Source organism: Felis catus, chromosome B2 (assembly GCF_018350175.1).
Source record: "Felis catus isolate Fca126 chromosome B2, F.catus_Fca126_mat1.0, whole genome shotgun sequence".
Lineage (NCBI taxonomy): Eukaryota > Metazoa > Chordata > Mammalia > Carnivora > Felidae > Felis > Felis catus.
Genome location: NC_058372.1, coordinates 116628516 through 116647535, shown reverse-complemented (window position 1 = coordinate 116647535; position 19020 = coordinate 116628516). Strand labels below are relative to the sequence as shown.

Sequence of the window (19020 nt, the reverse complement as noted above, 5' to 3'; positions counted from 1 at the left end):
ACAGAAATGTTTAGGGAGTGGTGGGGGCGGGGAGGGGGGGACATGAGCGGAGGTGAGCAGATCCAAGTGGTAGTCAGAGAGGAAGTGAAGTTCTTTGTGAGAAAGCATTGGTGAACCCCACATGGCCTGAAGCATATTTGGGCTAATGCGGAGGTCCGAGGCCTATGCTGCAGGGCTGTCTGGGCCACAAGTTTAGTGAGGAACTGGAAAATTCCACCCGTACCTGGTGTTGGTGGCATTTATAATCTATCTCATGATGAATGTTTGAGCAGCTTGGTTGAACAGACATCTCTGAGAAGGTGCCCAACATATAGTAGGCACTGAACAAATATTTTAAAATTCATTTGAGAGATTGAGTTGACAGGACGGAAGCAGGGAATGTGAGCTTAACAAAACCTAAGCCAGTGTTTATGACTTGATATTAGGTGTAATCTAACATGAAATCGGCTCTTTGTTTTGTAACCTCTGTTTCCTCACAAGGAAGCCTACTTTCAGACTACACTCAGGAGTGAGAGGCATACAATAATTACTTAGTAATTGCCTTTTTAAGGTTTCCTGATGACTAATTTCTTTACTGTCTACTTTTCATGTTCCTGTCTTACTCCTTTGTAAGTTTTGTGCAGTTAAATAAAAATCACCTTAGGAATTAAAAGGAAGTTGTTGTGGAGGCAACAGTAATTGAACAATTTTAAATTAATAATTGAAGAATTTACAAGCATCTGCTATGGCAAGCAGTTTGCTGAACTCAAGGATACCCAGATGAAAAAAACAAAACACAGGATATTGCCTTAAGGGACACAAAAGGTAGCATCATAGTGCAGGATGTGGTAAGGGCTGTGGGGAACCTGAAGAAGCAGGGGAATGCTTTTATTCCACCCCCCCACGGAGAGAGGTATCAAGATATGAAATTGAGTAACAACAACTAGAAAACAGACCCAACTGGAGAGCCTATGGCCAGAGTGCAAAGAAGCTGCTGGTGTCTAATCTCCAGGTGGCTCTACAGCTAACCGGAACAAGGAAAGGAAAGAGTCCCTAAGTAGAAATGTGTCCAACGGAAACACATATCAGGTGGATGTGAGCCATGGGGATGGATAATTGAATGAAATGTATGTGCAAAGCTCAGTTTGATATGCTTTGGGCCATTGTTCCGAGATCTTGACATTTTATGTCAAAGCCCCACAGCAAATCCCTCTACCCTTGTCTTTGGAAGACGATTTTGGCTTTGAGGCCCCGTGGCTTCCTTTTGGTTACTTGTGCCTCTAAGTGAGGGGGAAGCAGGGCCTCCCGAGAGAAGTTTGGGGAGCTCAGGAACCAAGAGAATCTCACTTCTACTCAGAACGAGGGTCTAAAAGTGGAAAGGCTGTAACCCTAGCCCATAATTTTCCCTGTGTGTACCTGCCTGTGTCTGTAGATAGAAACAAAGGACGTTTTTTCCAGTATACCTTGGTTGCCTCCTGACTTTCCCACATGTTTTTGTCCTGTGCCTTCCCTACTTTCTGTCAGACCTGCTGGTGTTAGCTGCCTCTGTCCCTGCTCTTTCAGTGTTATTCGCATGTAAGTTGCTTTGCCATAGTTTTCTGTAAAAGTGATAAAGCCGGGTTTTCAAAACCAACTCCTGACAGTGTCACTGAGGGGGCTGCTCCTCTCAGTATCGCTTAGGCAGTGTTGTGTAAGTGGAAGATCATCCGTTCAGTTGCTCATTGATTTGCTGTATGTCAAATGGGACGGAAGTTCAGTGAAGACTAATGTGCTGTACAAATACTGACTTTTATTTTAAAGAGATAAAATGCTGAAAGAAATAATGCCTAATTTTTACCCGCCCCCCCCCCCCCCGCCCCATGAAAGGGACAGAGTATACGAAGAGGAAAAGTAAATTTACTTGAAATGTGAAATATAACTTCATATATTTTTAAAACTGTAGCAGTTAGGGGCGCACGGGTGACTCAGTTGGATAAGCGTCTGACTTTGGTTCAGGTCACGATCTCATGGTTCGTGGGCTCAAGCCCCGCGTCGGGCTCTGTGCTGACAGCTCAGGGCCTGGAGCCTGCTTTGGATTCTGTGTCTCCCTCTCTCTCTGCCCCTCCCCGACTCATGCTCTGTCTCTCAAAAATAAATAAACGTTAAAAAAAAAAAAAACAACAACCAAAAACTGTAGCAGTTGGGTCAAATAGAAGAGATAAGGGATCCCTTTTCCTGGGTTCTCAAAGCTGCCTGGATGTGGGGAGAGGCCCATGTGGTGTTGCTTTCTCATCTACTTCTTGCTGCCTTCGGCATTGTCCCTGTTCGTTCTTCCTGGATGTCAGCACCGCTTCTAATAATTACTGCTTTCAGCTAAACAATAGGCTTCCGAGGGGAAAAAAATGACTTGGGTCATTCTTAGTCTGTGCTCTTCATACTCATTCAAATTCAGTGTATTCTGATGGACGGGCCATTACAGAGCATTAATAGTGGCACCATCTCATGATGGCAGTGATTACTTCTTTAATGTCACTGCCCAAGTGAAAGAAAAATCCACACAGCAGAAAACACGTTTTCTGTTTTTGGTTTTTGTTTTTTGTTTTTTTTGTTTTTTTTGTTTTTTTTTTTTTTTTTTAACACAGGGATAATATATGGGGAGAAGCAGAGTGAGTTAAAACCATTTTTGAAAATTTCCAACTTCTTCAAAAAAGTGTTTCAAAAACAGGTACATGTGAAGTCATGTCTCAGAGTGACACAAAGAATATTTTAGAAAATGCCTTGGAAAAGATGTCTCATGCATTTTAAAGAGAGATGGTTTGATTGTTAAAAGGTATTTTTCTCTAGATAAGTATACTGGTCATTTAAAAACGTTAGTTATAGGCTGTATCAACACGATCACTTTGGGTTTTGCTATGTGTGGTACAAACTGAGAAAGAGTGTCTGATGCAAAGGAAAAAAAAGTAAATTCTAACCTTTCTAGTCTATTTGGTGTAATAAGACGACTGCAGAAGAAAAGAGGGCACTAATCTTGGTTCTACCATCACTTTGCTGGGTGACTTGAGGGAGAATTTAACCCTGGGGCCTCATTACCTCATTTAGAAAATGATGGGATAGATTTAAATACCTAGGATCCAATACTGTTCTAAAGTTCATGCTTCAATAACTATGGCTTTATCTAAAATATACTTGGTCATTATGTTTAATGGTAAGTTATGCTGTGAGAACCTTTTCTTGGGGGGGTGCATTAAAAACAGAACAAGAAGCGAAACAAAAATAAACCATATTCCTCTGTTTTGTATCTCCCAAACTAGTTACTTCTTTTTAAAATATTTATTTATTTTGATAGAGAGTGGGGGGGAGGGGCAGGGAGAGAGAAAGAGGGGAGAGAGAGAATCCTGAGCAGGCTCCACACTGCCAGAGCGGAGCCCAATGCGGGGCTTGAACTCATGAACCATGATATCATGACCTGAGCAGAAATCAGGAGTCTGACTCTTAACCGACTGAGCTCCCCCAGGCTCTCCCCAACCTAGTCACTTCTTTCTGCGCATTGAAATGTGAACGTTGGGATAAGGAACATGAAAGAAAGTATAACTCTTTTGGAGAGGATATTGTAAGAAAACAAATCTGAATCCTAGCATCAGAAGACTTCAAGAAAGCAGACTTTGGGCCACAGAAGTGCCTCTTGGAAGGGGCAGAACAGCAAACAGACTGATGAGTGCAACAACAGAAGTATTGATGTGGGTTGGGGGGCGGGGGGGAGTGGACAGAAAGTAGAGATTGGACCAGGTAGTTAAATATGAGTTCAAAGAAACATCCTAGTTGCAAATAAATTTGCCCTGAGATGGTTGAGAGAGAGGAGAGGTAAGGATGACCAAGGAGTGATAAGGAAAATACACATTTTCAAGTACACTGGCCCAAAGGAAAGCTTAGAATTCCTGCCCCTTTGTCCATGATAAATAAAAGCAAATGATGAAAGACATTGGCAAGGTAGAGGATTTTAAATGACGTTCTATTCTTTGTCATTGAAATATAAATTAAATATGGGTATATCACTGGAATGAGTCCCAGTTTTGATGAAAGGCTGTGAAACTAAACTAAAATAAACAAAGAAGTAGGTCAAGAGTCACCAGGAAAGCATGGCTGTTTCTTTCAGTAAGGCTTTCTGGAGCGTTGCCCGCAGAATTGAAAAGTGCATTTTGAGACCCATTAGGTGGTGTTTTTGAGAAATACTGGAACAGCGGTTTTCAGAGTGTGGTCCTGGAACACCCGGTGGGGGCAGGGTGGGGTCCCAAGACCCTTTTAGGGGTCTCGGAGATCGTAATTGTTTTCGTAATAACACAAAGATGCTATTGGCCTTTTTCAATCTCATTCTCTCATGAGAACACAGTGAAGTTTCCCAGAGACTACATGATGTGCAGTATCACAAAAGATTGAATGCAGAAGCAGATGTGAAAATCCAGATGTCTTCTTTTAAGCCAGACATTAAAGACAGTTTCAGAAAATGTAAAACAATGCTACTCATCTCACTACTTTTTTTCTTTTTTTTTTTTTGGTATGGACAATAGGGCTTTCCCTCCCCCAGAGTTATTTATGTTAAGATGTCAATTATTCTCATTACATGAATTAGTATTTTTTCCCAATTTTAACAGCTAATAGGTATATCAATAGATATAACCTATATAGGCAAAAGCTCTTTGGGGGTCCTTGAAAGTTATTAAGTGTATAAAGGAGTACTGAGACCAGAATGCTCAAGAATGGCCCTCCGAGAGGATAAGTAATTTTTCTAAACATTAGAAGAGGGCAAAGGTGACCTTATTAAACTATGGGAGGGGCAGTTATTTATAGTCAGCAGTTTTACAGTGACCAGTGATACTAAGTTCCACACCCTCTTCATGGTTACCCAGGAGGGATTTCAGGAGGAGAATTCTCCCTTGATAACTCACAACAAAACATTCAAGGTTATTGGTATTCCTCCCATTTGGTAGGTAGGAAATGTTAGGGCTAGATAAGTCATGTGATTTTCCAGAATCCTAGAGGTAGTTATTACCCCCAGTTCCATATATTTGCATGTCATTTCTCTGACTGCATTGGTACTAGAATGAGTCATCAGTCAACTTGCTTTCATTCGTCTAGCAGACCACAGCCTAAACGCATGGCACCATCCACCTCCCTGTGAAGAACAAGTTGTGTCAGACCAATTTAACGTTCTTTATGACAAAGTAAATAAGAGGCCTGAATGATCTAATTACATTTGAAATTCACTGACCAGGGGAAAAAACATCACAGAAACATAGGATAAAATATACCTGGGAAAAATAGAACGAAACAAAGCCCCGCTTTTTTTTTTTCTTAGAAACACAGCATAAGAACATGCTAGCAAGAGGGAAAGAAAGGACATTCTATAAAGGCCCGTAAGGGTCTGTTAAGTTACTATTTGCTGATCATGTTAGCGCCCATGAAAAAAAGACATGGCGACGATGCTGTGACACGTGCGAGAGCATGAGGTTGCAACCAGCTGGAAGCCACTTCTATCAGAGGACACTGTCTAGATCTGTTGGTGGCTTTAGCTGGAAAAAGTGAGGAATGTGAGCATTTTTGAAGAGTGGCCCTGGGATGATTGACACATAGGATTCTGGAGGGTAAGTGAGGAAGAACAGTTGTTTGCCAGTAAGTCAGGTGGAAGTGATGGGTAGTTGCCTGTGGTACAAACCGTGTGTTCCTTTGATTTTAGCACCATGTGTTACCTTGGGTCTTTTGGAAATATAAAATATTTCTGCTCTGTGCTTCATTATGTCTAGCAGATGTTACTTTATGTTCTTGAACCCAGTTTGCACAATGAACATGGTATCAGATAACATAGTCCTGAAAACCAAAGAGAGGAAACTAGTTACCTGGCCTCTTACCAGGACAGTTTTAAGAAGGGCCACACTTTCAGCCATTGTCTGTATGGAGTCCAAATGTAGAGTGTACTAAGAAAAGAAGTGCCATGATGCATTTATTGACATAAACTGTAACTTTAAAAATGTTCCCCTACATTTTTAGAGAAAATGTAACCTACCTGGCATGCTAAGAAGGGTAGTCTACCACTGAATGGTTTCCTCCTTCTCCTCCCCATCCTCTAATGTTTAAAAAAGAAAATGTTTTCTTCTAACATTTACCAATGATTCGAAAAAGGAAAAACAAAAAAACAAAAAAACTCTCCATTTCATAGGACTCCACATTGTCGAGTTGTGGTAAAAAACATATTCAGCTTTGAATCTTATTAAAGTAAAAATACTGAGTCTATTCATTAGCACTAGGTGATTAGATTTTTGCTTTATGCATGTTTTGAAAGCAGGGCTTGATATAGAAGGTATATTTACGTAACAATGCTGTTGCTCAATGCCCTTGCATTTTTCTGCCCATGCTATCTTAATGGAAATTTACTGGAAAATTCTTGCCAGAATAAATACATTCTTTCAGAAGTGAAAAGCTTAATGTACTTTTAGTTCAACTGCACCTCTTTTCTGTGAGCAGGTAAACCAAATTATTTGGCATTAGTCATTACACGTCACACATTCATGTATTGTAGTCTCCCGTGGAACTAAGTGGTGCAGGAGATAGGAATAAGGTAGCGGATCTCATATTATAATGAGAGAGAAAACAAAAACAAGGATAGGGCATCTACATATTTGACATGAAACAAACCAAACATGAATTTGGCAGACATCCTGTAAATGATTTTTTAACTATCCTGGTAAAGCAGGATTATAGAACAGGACTTGGGGATAGGTTGAGCTGCTTGGGGATAGGTTGAAGTAAAAATTTATTTTTTTTGTTTTTAAGAGAGAGATAGCTTTCACGTTCACATTTTAATTAAAGAATCAGGAGTGGAGACTCTAAAATGAGAACACTGAAGGTATGGCCACTGGGGCAAGGAAAGGGGACCAGGATGGGATGCAGGGATGTAAACAAGACGATTAGGGCAGGGAGGGAGGAAGTGCCCCTTGAATTAAGGGGTGGAGGAGGCAAACAATGGACAATGGAGACTGGAGGAAAGAGGTTCACACAACTATGTCCAGACTTCCTCCTGTTGGCCCTAGTCCTAATGCCCACCCATCACCGCTCCAGACTTGCTACTGGGGAGATATTCGAGTGATTGTTCATTCATTACTGGCATTATTAAAATGCATAATCAAGTCAGAACCATCTTCAAAGGCATAAAACTGGCCTGTTAGCATATTACAGTTAAGTAGTCGGTTCTATTGTATTTGTTTGTAGCAATAGGAAATTAAGTGTTTTGACTTTCTAAGAAACCAGTTGGAATTAAACTGCTAGGTAGAATTGATCAGAGTTTAGTGACCGTCTCCCTTATGTACTATTAAATCCTACTGTTGTAAATAATTATGGGAAAGGCCACTTTAAATGTGAAAATATTCACCTACTATTAAATAATTTTGTTTTATGGTTCTTTTTAATTTCATATGTGAAGTAAGAAAACCAATGTAGCAAAGTATTACTTCCTAACATTCTCTTGGGAGCTAAAGGAGCAATTTGAAATTAGAATAACAAAACGCTAGTTCACCAATTATTGTTCCCACGTAAATTATATCTTCAAAAAATTTTTGAATATAAAGAGGAAGCACCATACCTTTAAAAACTTCCTTTTTAAAGTAATTAGGGTTTTCCCCCCTGTAGCTCAATATAAAAAATTATAAAACAAAAGTTAATATTTCTATTATATATGGGATATATATACTTATTATCAGGTGTTTTAATTCACTTTTAGTATTAGGTGGGATGTGACTTATAATGAAAAAAATGTAGTTAACTTGGAAGTTATAAAAATACCTTTATTCAATTTATCCTTTTCTTGGTAGATAATGTTTGAGATAAATGTTGAAGAGATAACTCCTAGCTATTCAGCATTGCTAATAAATGATTTTTTCCCCCAACAAATAAAGTTTCAGAGTATTTTAAACCACAGATCGGCCAAAGGTACATTTATAAGTGAAATTTGAAAGTGGCTTTCTATAGTAGAATGTAACAGCAAACTTAATATGTCATTCATCTGTTGGCTTTGGTTTCAAAAATAAAAAAGGAAATTCATATGGTATGTCGTGTATTACAGATACTTGCTCTATAATGGCTGAGTTTTGTTTGCAGATATAAATAACAAATATGAAATACTGTATAGAATTGAATCTCAATAGCCTGTAGTCAAGATTCAACCTGTTGCTTTCTGAGAAAAAAGTTTTAGGTTAGAAAGGAGTCTTAAAATAATTTACATGAAATGGAAATGGAAAAATGGTTTATTCTATCGTTGTTTGTTCTTTGCATACTTTTTCATAGAGAATGAAACACTTTGTTCGCTCTACAGGCATGTTAAAATTACTGGAATCTCAAGGTAAATAGCTTCAAAATATATATCTCTTTGGTTTTACTAAGGGGAACTTAAAGAGTTTCAAAATTCTTCAGTCAGTGCTCTGATGTTTTAGAAATTATACTACTTCCTCATCTGTTAAAATGAACCATGTTTTCTTTTGAATTTATAGTCGCAAATATGGCCAGTACACTATGAACCAGGAAGTCACCAAAGTTTCGGAAAAACCTCCATATGACCGATCAAGTTCTCAGGATTCTTTGGATGAACTATCTATGGAGGACTATTGGACCGAACTAGAAAATATCAAGAAATCTAGTGAGAACAGACAAGATCAAGAGGTGGTGGTCGTCAAAGAGCCTGATGGTAATGACTAACTGAATAAAACTCTTGTTTGTATATGTATTTATGAGAGATGGATACAGGAGAATGTAGAGGAGAATAACAACAGCAACAAAAATTAAAGCTAGGACAGCCAAAATAAGATAATGCCAGTTGGCCTTTCAACTTGAAAAATTACTTGTTTGTAGCAGATTTATGGGTGCAGCTGCCAAATTTAAATGGCAAGAGCACATTCACTTAGTCTGAGATACGGCTGGAATCTTGTTGACTAGGCTTACGGCATCAGACATTCCTGGGGTTAGACTTGATCTTTGAAAGGATGTAAACTTCCCTTCTCTGATATTTTAGCTACACGGTCCTTTTTTCTCTAGTGAGATTAGATGCTTGTGGAAAGCTCACTATTTGCAGTGATCCTGTTTTTCCATTGGTCAGTCAGCTTGAGTTATTTTGATGTTCTTTATTTTATTGATTCACAGTTTTCCATATTCTACCTAGTTTTGCCTTTTGGAAGAGCAGAACAAGCCTATTCTGTTTTTACAGGATAGCCTTTCAAATAATTGAGGATGATTATCTTGTACCTCACCAAATCCTTCTAGAAGGAAAAAAAAAAAAAAAAGATTGACATACACCAGTCCTTCAGGTGATTTTCAGACCTTTCTCCGTGTCGGTCATCTTATCTTTCAAAGTATAGTACACCCGATTGGATATAATGCTGCAGGCTTAGCCAACTAACCTGAAGGTATGGGTTTGGACAATGTATGATGGCATTGGTGTTTTTAGCTTCCATATTGACTTCTTTCTTTTGTTGGTTTGTAATTTCTCTCCACGTTCTTTCCAGCCATGTTTCCCATAATCTCCACTCCTATATTTGATATTCTAGAAGAAACATACACTTTTTTTTCCTCTTAAAATTCATGCTGTTTCTTTCAATCTCATGGAATCAAGCAGTCACCAAGGTTTTGATGACCAGTTCTGGCATCTTTTATAATAGCTCTCTTTCTATGCTTTGTGCCATCCATAAGTTTGTAAGTTTGTTTTTGGGGTGTCAGTTGATGCGGGTGCCAAAAAAGTAAGAGACAGTTAGTGCCTTCTGACCCACTCACAGAGATCTCCTTTTCGACAGGATTTCTTAAGTCAGTGACTTAGCACTGAGTTGTTTAAGCAGCTGAATCTACCTACAGAGGTTTTTCTTTCCCTTTGCTATAACATTGCTTGGAAAACCTACCAATAATACTTTAAAAAGAAAAATTGGAGATTTTTCTTTTGTTTTTTTAATGTTAGTTTATTTTTGAAGGAAAGAGGCACAGAGCATGAGTGGGGGAGGGGTAGAGAGAGAGGGAGACACAGAATCTGAAGCAGTCTCCAGGCTCTGAGCTGTCAGAACAGAGCCCAAGGCGGGCTCAAACTCACAGACCGAGAGATCATGAACTGAGCTAAAGTTGGACGCTTAACTGACTGAGCCACCCAGGTGCCCCTGGAGATTTTTCTTAATTTAACATTTCTCAGATTTGTAAAATGATAATCAACTCATTTTTGTTTTTGTGTTTCTGTTTTTGTTTGGGCTCTCTTTCATTTTACTCTCATTCTTTCTCACTTCACCAGTAAGGTTGAGCTTATTTGTGATAATCAGTGGATCCCCCAACCTTTCTGTCTCCGTGTTTCAAGATGGAAGCAGCATACCAGTGGTCTGCTGAATAAGGAGAAAATATTCCACAGAAAATAGTAGTCAAGCCTGATATGTAGCTGTGTGTCATTATCTATTTTGTAAATTTCCAAGATGAAAATGAATTTGCAGGTAGTTGTTCATAAGGTGATCATGAAGAAGAATTGAGAATGTTTCTACAAGCCCGTGCCTTTTAACTTTAAATTGTTTTGACTTTTACCTCTAACTTTTAATGGACCAAGTGACACTGTATTTGAATCTTGTTTACTTATCATGTCCAGTCCAGCTTTTTTCCCCTGCCAAATTGTTTTTATACATGTATACTGAGTTCTGCATTAATGGCATTAATAATAATGGCTGGCTTTTTATGTCAGTGAACAGTTTTTATTGCCTGGCAATACGGTATACCTGGCACTACATTCTGTTTCTTGAAACCAAGGATGTTGACACTTGATTTCTGCCCTCAAGGAGTTCATAGGATGTAGAAGGGTAGATGGGCTATCATAGAACTTTGCAAAGCTCTTCCCATGTAGCTAGCATTCTCTCATTTGGTTATGAGGCAGCCAGGACTGCTGTGCTTTAGGTGACAGAGGAGAAAACAGAGTTGACTTGAAGCTATGTGACTTGTCCAAAGGGACGTGGCTACCAAGGTGGAGAAATGGAGTGTAGATGAAGGTCTTTCGTCTCTCAAGTCGTTGGTCTTTCATTTTCCTCTATAAACTTAGCCCTGGGAGGGAATCTATTCTACTTCTCTTTCTGTTTTTTTTTTTTTTTTTGTAATTTTTATATATCTTAATACTGTTTACTTTCTGCTTTCAGCGTTTTGAATTGATTATTAGGTAATTAGTTTCCTATCATCTTTTTTATCCCCTTAAAATAGTGTTTTTTTTTAATTTGCGAAAAAAAAAAAATCTGATGTGCTTACTAGGGGGATTAAAACCTTAAATTTAAAATTGCTTAGTTCCTGATGTCTGGCTGCTCTCCTTCTTTGCTATATACTCCATGTCAGCTACAGCGAACAGAAAAAAACCAGCCTTTCCATCAATTAGTGTTGGACTCTGGGGCAGTGCTGAATTTAAGCCAAGAAACGGGCTTTAATGGATATCCCCAGCATTGCCTTCCTTCTGTAACTTGATGGAAGCAAGTTATCTTTTCATTGCTTGCTCATCTCTGGAAAGAGAACAGTATTATCCTCCTCTGGTTAATCTGCAGAGAAGTGATAGAGGTTAATCACATGTGAAGTCATTTAAAATTTTTAATTGAGTATATATGAAATGGATCTAAAATTTGATATCTTTGTGGCTGAAGTTGATGGCAGTTGTCCAAGTTTCAGATAATGATTCTTAGTGCTGTGGTTTGATTTCGGTAGAAGAATGTCAGTAAGCGTGTTTGAGGAGCTTAAAAAATGTAAAAGTTATCATATTTTGTGACCTTAAATGCCATTTTTCTCTACCGTCTTAGAGGGAGAACTGGAAGAAGAGTGGCTTAAGGAGGCTGGTTTATCCAATCTCTTTGGAGAGTCGGCTGGAGATCCCCAAGAAAGCATGGTGTTTTTGTCAACACTGACCCGGACCCAGGCAGCAGCTGTTCAAAAACGGGTAGAGACGGTCTCCCAGACCTTGAGGAAAAAAAACAAACAGTACCAGATTCCTGACGTCAGAGACATATTTGCTCAACAGACAGAGTCCAAAGAAAAAGTAGGTTTTCTTTTTTGATGTTAAAACAAAGGAATAATTGCTTTGAATTGACTGACCCAATCCAGTTTCATTCAAATCATTAAAAACTTAGGGAGTGCATATATGCTAGGCATGAAGGCTCTGTGCTGGCAGTGATCAAGAGAGACCTGGTCCTTGTCCTTCTAGGAGTCATACTGCTGGGGCAGAAAATTGTAAACAAGTTAACATTCAGTGCGAAAATCCTTGTGTTAGGTGTCCTTGCAGCATCAGGAATAGCCCTGACCCCTCAGACAATGTGACTGCCAGTTGTTACTTACAGAAAAGTAGGAGGTAAGGGATTCTTCCTTATCTATTAACTCTTGCAGGAATATGTGCTTTTCCCCAGCCTCATTTGGGGATGAATTGAAGTGGAGGGTGAGGGAGCTAACTGCAGTGTGATTAGAAAGCAAGACCCCTGAAACATGAAATAACTTCCTCTTTGTATCTAGTGCTTAACACAACACCCAGCACACAGAAGATTTGAGTAAATGTCTGTCAAGCTGATGAATTTATTATGGAAGCTGTTGGAATCTGGGTGAGAATGTGGGACTGATGAATGAAGAGCTATCAGGGGAGGCATGGGGACCGTGAGAGACCTCTGTGGCCTTGAGCAGCAGCCCATTGGGGGGCTGTTTTTCACTCATCCAGGAGGACCTAAGGAGCTTGCACAAGTGACAAATTAATATCATCTATTCCTTAATCAGGAAAATCTTGCTTTATAAAAAGAAAAAAAGTCACCTGAGCTAAATGATGTTCTTAGGGTTAAAGTTAATTTACACTCTGGATTATTTTTAGGTGTCACTGAATAGTCCTGGTCTTAGAAGACCCAGGGGGGTTGTCGGAATGAAGACACATGAAAGGAATCTCGAACACTGACGATAATAGTAATAATTGCTGCCACCACTGCTGAACACTTACTGTGCTAACTACTTTCCTTCTTTCATTTAATCCTTACAGCTGTCCTGTGAGTGAGGTACTACCATTTCCATTCCGTGGCTGAGGCTCATAGGCTTTTAAGTAACTTGCTCAATGTCCTGTAGATAGTAAACCCAAATTGGTGTGGCTTCGAAGCATGTGCTTTTAACCGCTACGTATCCTGCTGTATTTGGGTTTCCGTATATGATTCTGTTATTAAGTAACCCGAACATGAGATTCTATTTATACTACAAATAAAGGGTAAAAAAAAAAAATCCTACGATTCTAAACAAAAACAAGTACCTTGTAGTTATGGTATCTTTCTGTCACATAGAGAGGTTTTTTTGTTTGTTTTGTTTTGTTTTGTTTTTTGTTTTGCTTTTTGTAGACATTTTATTCTCCCAAGACATCCTTAACAGTTCCGATTGTTACTCTATTTGCCTGGACAATTGTGGATCAAATCCAGTCTGTTTGGTAGGAGTTTTGGGGGGCACTGGATTGTTCCAAGCAGGTCCCTTGCTGCTGTGAGGCAGTTAAACACTTGCTTACCACCCACTGGTTATTTGGGACAGCCACTGGAGTTGAAGGACTGGACTAGGTTTCCAGCTGTAGGAAAATGAGTGGTAAGGAAATATGGTATTATGATATTTCCTTCCCAATTAAAGAACCCTCCCTAGGGGAGTTAAGAGGAAATAAAAAGGGGGAGGGGGAAAGAATGGGTTCTAAGCAAAATATATGTCCTGTGGGATTCCTGCCAGTCTCCAAGAGGATGTTGCTACTTGGTGCTGGAAGCAGCATTTTCCCAGCAAATTCCTGGTAATATCGAAGCCACATGGTTTGAGTCCATAGTAATTGGTGGGTTGTATCATCTGATGGCATCATTAAGAGAGAAATAGCACAAGTAAATTAAAATAATGTTAACTTGCTTACACCGCATGCCTTTAATTGGAACACTGCCACCCATTAGAAATATGTCCCCCCTTCCTCAAGGAAACATGGCCCCTCCATCTTCACTTGCAATTCTTCTGTTCTCATAGAAGTACAAATTCAGCCCTTCCATTTTAAATGCTTCCTCATGAAGCCCTTGCTGACACTAGGAAATAGAATACAGAAATGAATACCATCTGCACTGTTATCTTCACTTGCTAAGGAAAACAATTCTGACCACATGCTCCAAAATATGTGTTCATATGTAAGATTAGAATTATTCGCTGTGTTCATTGTGCTGTGGAGGGCTAACCTTCTGTAGGCTTGTTGGCAAAGAAAGGAGGAGGGTATTTGCTCTATCCTGAGGGGGACTGGAGTAGCGTCGTGACCCTTCTAGCCCTTGTGCGCTAGTTACTATACGCTGTCCTGAGTACCTCTGACCTCTAAGAGGTGCACCAGTGGCTGCTACGTATCTGCCCTAGAGCTTTTCTAGACTCTTCTTAGATAGCAGGTGAAGGGGAGAAGATCTTCGTGGCTATCAGCCTGAGGCGAAATGTGTTTGAAAGGACTACAAAGGCTACCTTATCTGAACAGAGATGCAAATCCAACAGAATGGTTATTTTAAAAATGATTCATTCAGATACACCTTTGTGTATGATTGATCTAGACTCCCCTCCTGATTCCTGAATTCCTTCTGAAGCTTTAATTGGAAGGAAGAAGTAGTACTCCTTGGCCACACTTCCTGGTGAAGGGAGCCAGCCATGTTCCACGGTGTCTATAAACCCTCGGAGGACTACAGCCTTCTGGCGTCACTGCCCTAATCCCTACGAAAAACCATTCCTTTGACTATCTGAGCTCGTATTATATTTAGTTTCGGTAATTTAGTTTTAATTTACCTCACATTTATTACTAGCTTTTTTTTTTAATTTGAAGAATTTCTATTGTTACCTACATGTCAACTTGTAATTTTGTTTTCTAACAGCGTTATCAGAATATAATTCATACACCGTCTAATTCATCCTTTTAAAGTCTACAATTCAGTGATTTTTGGGATATTCACAGATTTACAACCATCACCGCAGTCATTTATAACACATTTTCATTATCCCCCAAAGAAAGCCCATTTAACAATCATTCCTATATTCCCCTCCTTACCCCTAAGTAACCACTAATCTACTTGTGTCTCTATGATTTGCCTTTTCTGGACATTTCTTAGGTAAGGAATCATAGCTTGTAACTGGTTCCTTTTACTTTTTCAGGGTTCATTCACATTGTAGCCTGTATCAGTACTCAAGTTCTTTTTATTGCTGAATTATATTTCATTGTGTGGATGGATCACACATTGTTTATCTACTCCTCTGTCACTGGATATTATCAGCTTTTTTTTTTTTTTTCGTTATGAGTTTGCCTTTTCCCCTCAACTAAGTAGTGGTGTGCTTGATGACAAGGACACTCTTCGTGTTTTTCATATTCTCTATGGGGTTTAGTATTGTGTCTTACAAGTTGGTAAGTGGGTAATCAAATATTTGTTGGATGATTGCTTGTTGATTGTAACCGCAGTACTTTTTTTCTGTGGTTGTTGTAGTTCTGAGTATGTTTCCTATACTCTAAAGGTTAGTAATGGAATTATTTACAATACCATTTCTCTGGTTGTGAGTTGGAGATGACTAAATGGCCCACTTTCTATCTTTAGGCTCCAGATGGCACTGAATCACAGTCAGTCAGAACAAATGAAAACAAATATCAAGGAAAAGATGGTATGTTGGACCTGTTCTCTTGTATTTTCCTATTGATTAGCGTAACAAACAGATACAACCTTTTAAAATATTCACCTTCAAATTCTAGTAAACAAATTTTATTAAAATGCTAATATATTATAAAGTGCCCACGTATGTAATTACATAAGGCTGAGAATATAGTGCCCATTGATTTTTTTTTTTTTAAATGTTAGTGTATCTCTGTTCTACATCTCTGTGCATAATCCGTTTTCCTGAATGCTTACCATGTGCCAGGTACCTTGTGAAGATGTTTACCTAATTTATTATTCTCAAGAACTTTGTATAGTGGGTACTGTTCTTGACCCATTTTACAGATGACAGAACTGATGTTTGCAAATGTGAAGTCACTTTCCCAAGGCCATACGGCTAGTCAGTGGAGCCAATGAACTTGGGGTCCTGTTCTGAAATAATAAATTCTCAATTCATAAATGGATTCCTTTTCAGAAAGTTTATAAAGACTTAAAAGTTAGGATTTGGGGGGGGGGGCAATTCATTATAATCCTCTCCTATTCCTACTTTTTCTCTTCTATACCTGTTATTTCAGAAATGGATTAGAATTCCATGGCATGGATGAAAATAAATGGCAAGCTTCATTGGCGCTTAATCAGGGAAGAATTTATAGCTTTTTTCACTTATTTGCAAAAAGAAAAAAAATATTCTAAATTAAGCTTAAAAATTTAATCCTTACCGGGTTGTTTAAAAACTTTAACAGAGGTGGTCTGTGGCTGCCAGATTCCAGCCCAGGGACTTATCCTTTTGTTTTGTTTATGTTTTTAAGAGTGTTAATGCCACTAATAGTGTTGTATTTGGACTGGAAGCAGTAGGGGAGGAGTATCAGGTAGACTGTGGAGGACTGGGAAGTGTTCCCGACCTCATCACAATCAGGTCAGTCCCAGATTATAAGGGATATTTTGGAGTCTTGGAACAGCCAGTATCTCCATTTTTCTTTCCGTACTTTTCTCAGAACTTCATTCCTGTGCCCCTGCCTTTCAAAATAAGTGAATAGGTAAATAAGTGTGTGCATGTGAGTGTGGATGGCCACATACACGTCTATATATTTATATCTGTAAAAGCACTTGCTGTCACGTGGAAATTTCTTTGGTTCTATTTTTTTTTAAATATCAGAATGATATTACTGAGTGTTTCCCCAAGTCTGTGTACCAGTAAACACTGAAGGGGCAAGCAAGCTAGAAATAGCTGGTGCTGGCCTGTCAGGGCGCTAGGTCATTGAGAGAGACAGATGAACCTTTTAGGCCAATGCTGAGGATGCTTTGGGGAAGGGGGACTGGCTGTTGCTCAATGAACACTGAGGAAAACATTGTCTTTTCTTGATGGGTTCCCCCCCTCACCAGAGGTGGTGATGCAGGCTATGTAAACAGAAGTTCTGGAGGGCAAGTTCATTATATGAGTACTTCCCACCTTGCTTGCAGCAGCTGAGTAAAATGTGACCGACTTGCCTAAATTACAACTACTTTTGCTGGAATAGAGCCTCTGATCAGAATAATAAGACTGTATGTGTAATGTCATATTTGTAGCACCGTGTCACTGAGTATGTACCACTCCACCTGTTGTGAGCAATGCCACATTCTTTCGATAGACAGTAAATTAACCAGTTTTATGTAAACCTTGAAAGGTTCAGAATGAAATGCATGGAAAACATTGTCTGGAGTGTGAAAGTGGACCTCTTTCTGTTTGAAATCTGAAGGTGTGAGTGACATTTTCTATTTTAAATGTTTTCCCATACTTGGGCTTTTCTTGATGTTCAACGAAAGATTTTTATCCTAAATGAAAAAGTCATGAAGTCTTAATGTTGCAAGAGTCGTCCCATTTCCAATTAATCTGCTAATTATCATTCTTTTCATCAAATTAGACAAGGCCCGTTGTTTTTATACATACACTTAGAAATTTTAATAATATCCAAATAACTTTAAAACTTTCATGGTAATATGCATATTTACTTATTTTCTCTTGATGACCACGCAGGAAGGAAAAGTCTCTTTAAAAATAAAGGCACTTTGGGATATTTTGAACAATTGAAAAACTTGAAGGAGTTTTGTCAAATATTTATAAGCCAGTGCTATTGTTCACTTTAACAACCAAAGGAGAATAAGGAAATTATACTATTTACACTTTAGGACTTTAAGAGTCAAAGGTTTATCTCTGAATTCTCTGTTAACTTTTCTAAGAGTAAGTCATTGATTCATAGATGCTTTTAACTGGCTGGTTAACTACCCATTTCTTGTAGCGATGTCTCTCTGTCACCCCGAAACTGTTTCTCCTACTGTCTACCATAACTTGATCTACCGTTTGATCTCTTAGGCTTTTATATTCATTTCTTTTATTTTTGCCACATTTTGGAGCAAATTCATATATTTTAAATATATTGCAATTTAATTATAATTTCTCCCCTCAGTTTTGAAATCAGAGAACATTGTGTGTGTGTGTGTGTGTGTGTGTGTGTGTGTGTGTGTGTATGAGGCAGTGGTGTTCATTGTAACTCTTACATGGGGGTGGTGAGGAGAAAAAGGGGGGGTAGTTTTAAAATTCTTGTCTGTACACACTCTGCTTCTGGAAAGGTAGCTTCTAATTTAAGAAAATGGCTAATCATTTTTTTCCCCCCTCTCCGAATGGTTTCCTAGGAAACCAATATACATATTCACAGTAAAACATACAACAGTGTAAACCAGCGGGAGAAGAAAACTAAAATTGTACTTTGGCCATTTCAATTAATACTTTAAAAATTAATTGTAAAAAGGTCTAGTTATTCTAGTTAAAAAATTGTCACAAGCTGTTGGAACGACAACACAAATAATACGTAAATGTGCCATAGGTAGCAGCAGATAATTACCATCGAAGAGCTTCAAATTTATTCTTAGTTTTGGAATTGGCCTAGGGCAGTGTTTACTGCCTTTTTTTAACTGGGAGATGCTACCACGTTCACCTCTGTAGTTTGCAAGGCCCAGTGCAAACTGAAGATGTGACTTCTGTTCAGATTCCAAGGCAGTAACAGTCGAGCATTAAACCCAGCAGGGGGCGCGTCTGAACAGAGTCCTGTGACCGCGGATCACATTCCTAGACGCCTCCCCTGCTTATCAAACAGAAGTAATGAGGCTAGATTCGTGTTTATTCCTAATTTTCCACTGGGTGAAGCAAACTTTTTTTTTTTAATTTAAATGACTACAAATACAGTTTTCTGAAGGCAGTAGTTTTAATAACACGCATAATATGTAAGTGGCATGCCTTTGCTAAAATTTTAAATCAACTTTACCTTCTGTTGCCTTGTGGTGTTAATATAGAGCTGTCTGCTATGAATTAAAAGTCTGCAATGAAAAAAATAACAGTAATCCTGTCATTGGTTCC

The 19020-nt window shown here is 38.7% G+C and overlaps 1 protein-coding gene across 6 annotated transcripts in view; it reads left to right on the top strand.

The window, feature by feature from the left end:
- ARHGAP18 (Rho GTPase activating protein 18) overlaps positions 1-19020 on the top strand; it is a 193103-nt gene that overhangs the window by 125556 nt on the left and 48527 nt on the right. For all 6 annotated transcript variants that reach the window (XM_019831191.2, XM_019831192.2, XM_019831190.2 and 3 more), the window contains exons 2-4: positions 8493-8686; positions 11787-12022; positions 15576-15639. In XM_019831191.2, the coding sequence (XP_019686750.1) occupies positions 8493-8686; positions 11787-12022; positions 15576-15639 (494 nt within the window). The remainder of the gene's footprint in view (positions 1-8492; positions 8687-11786; positions 12023-15575; positions 15640-19020) is intronic.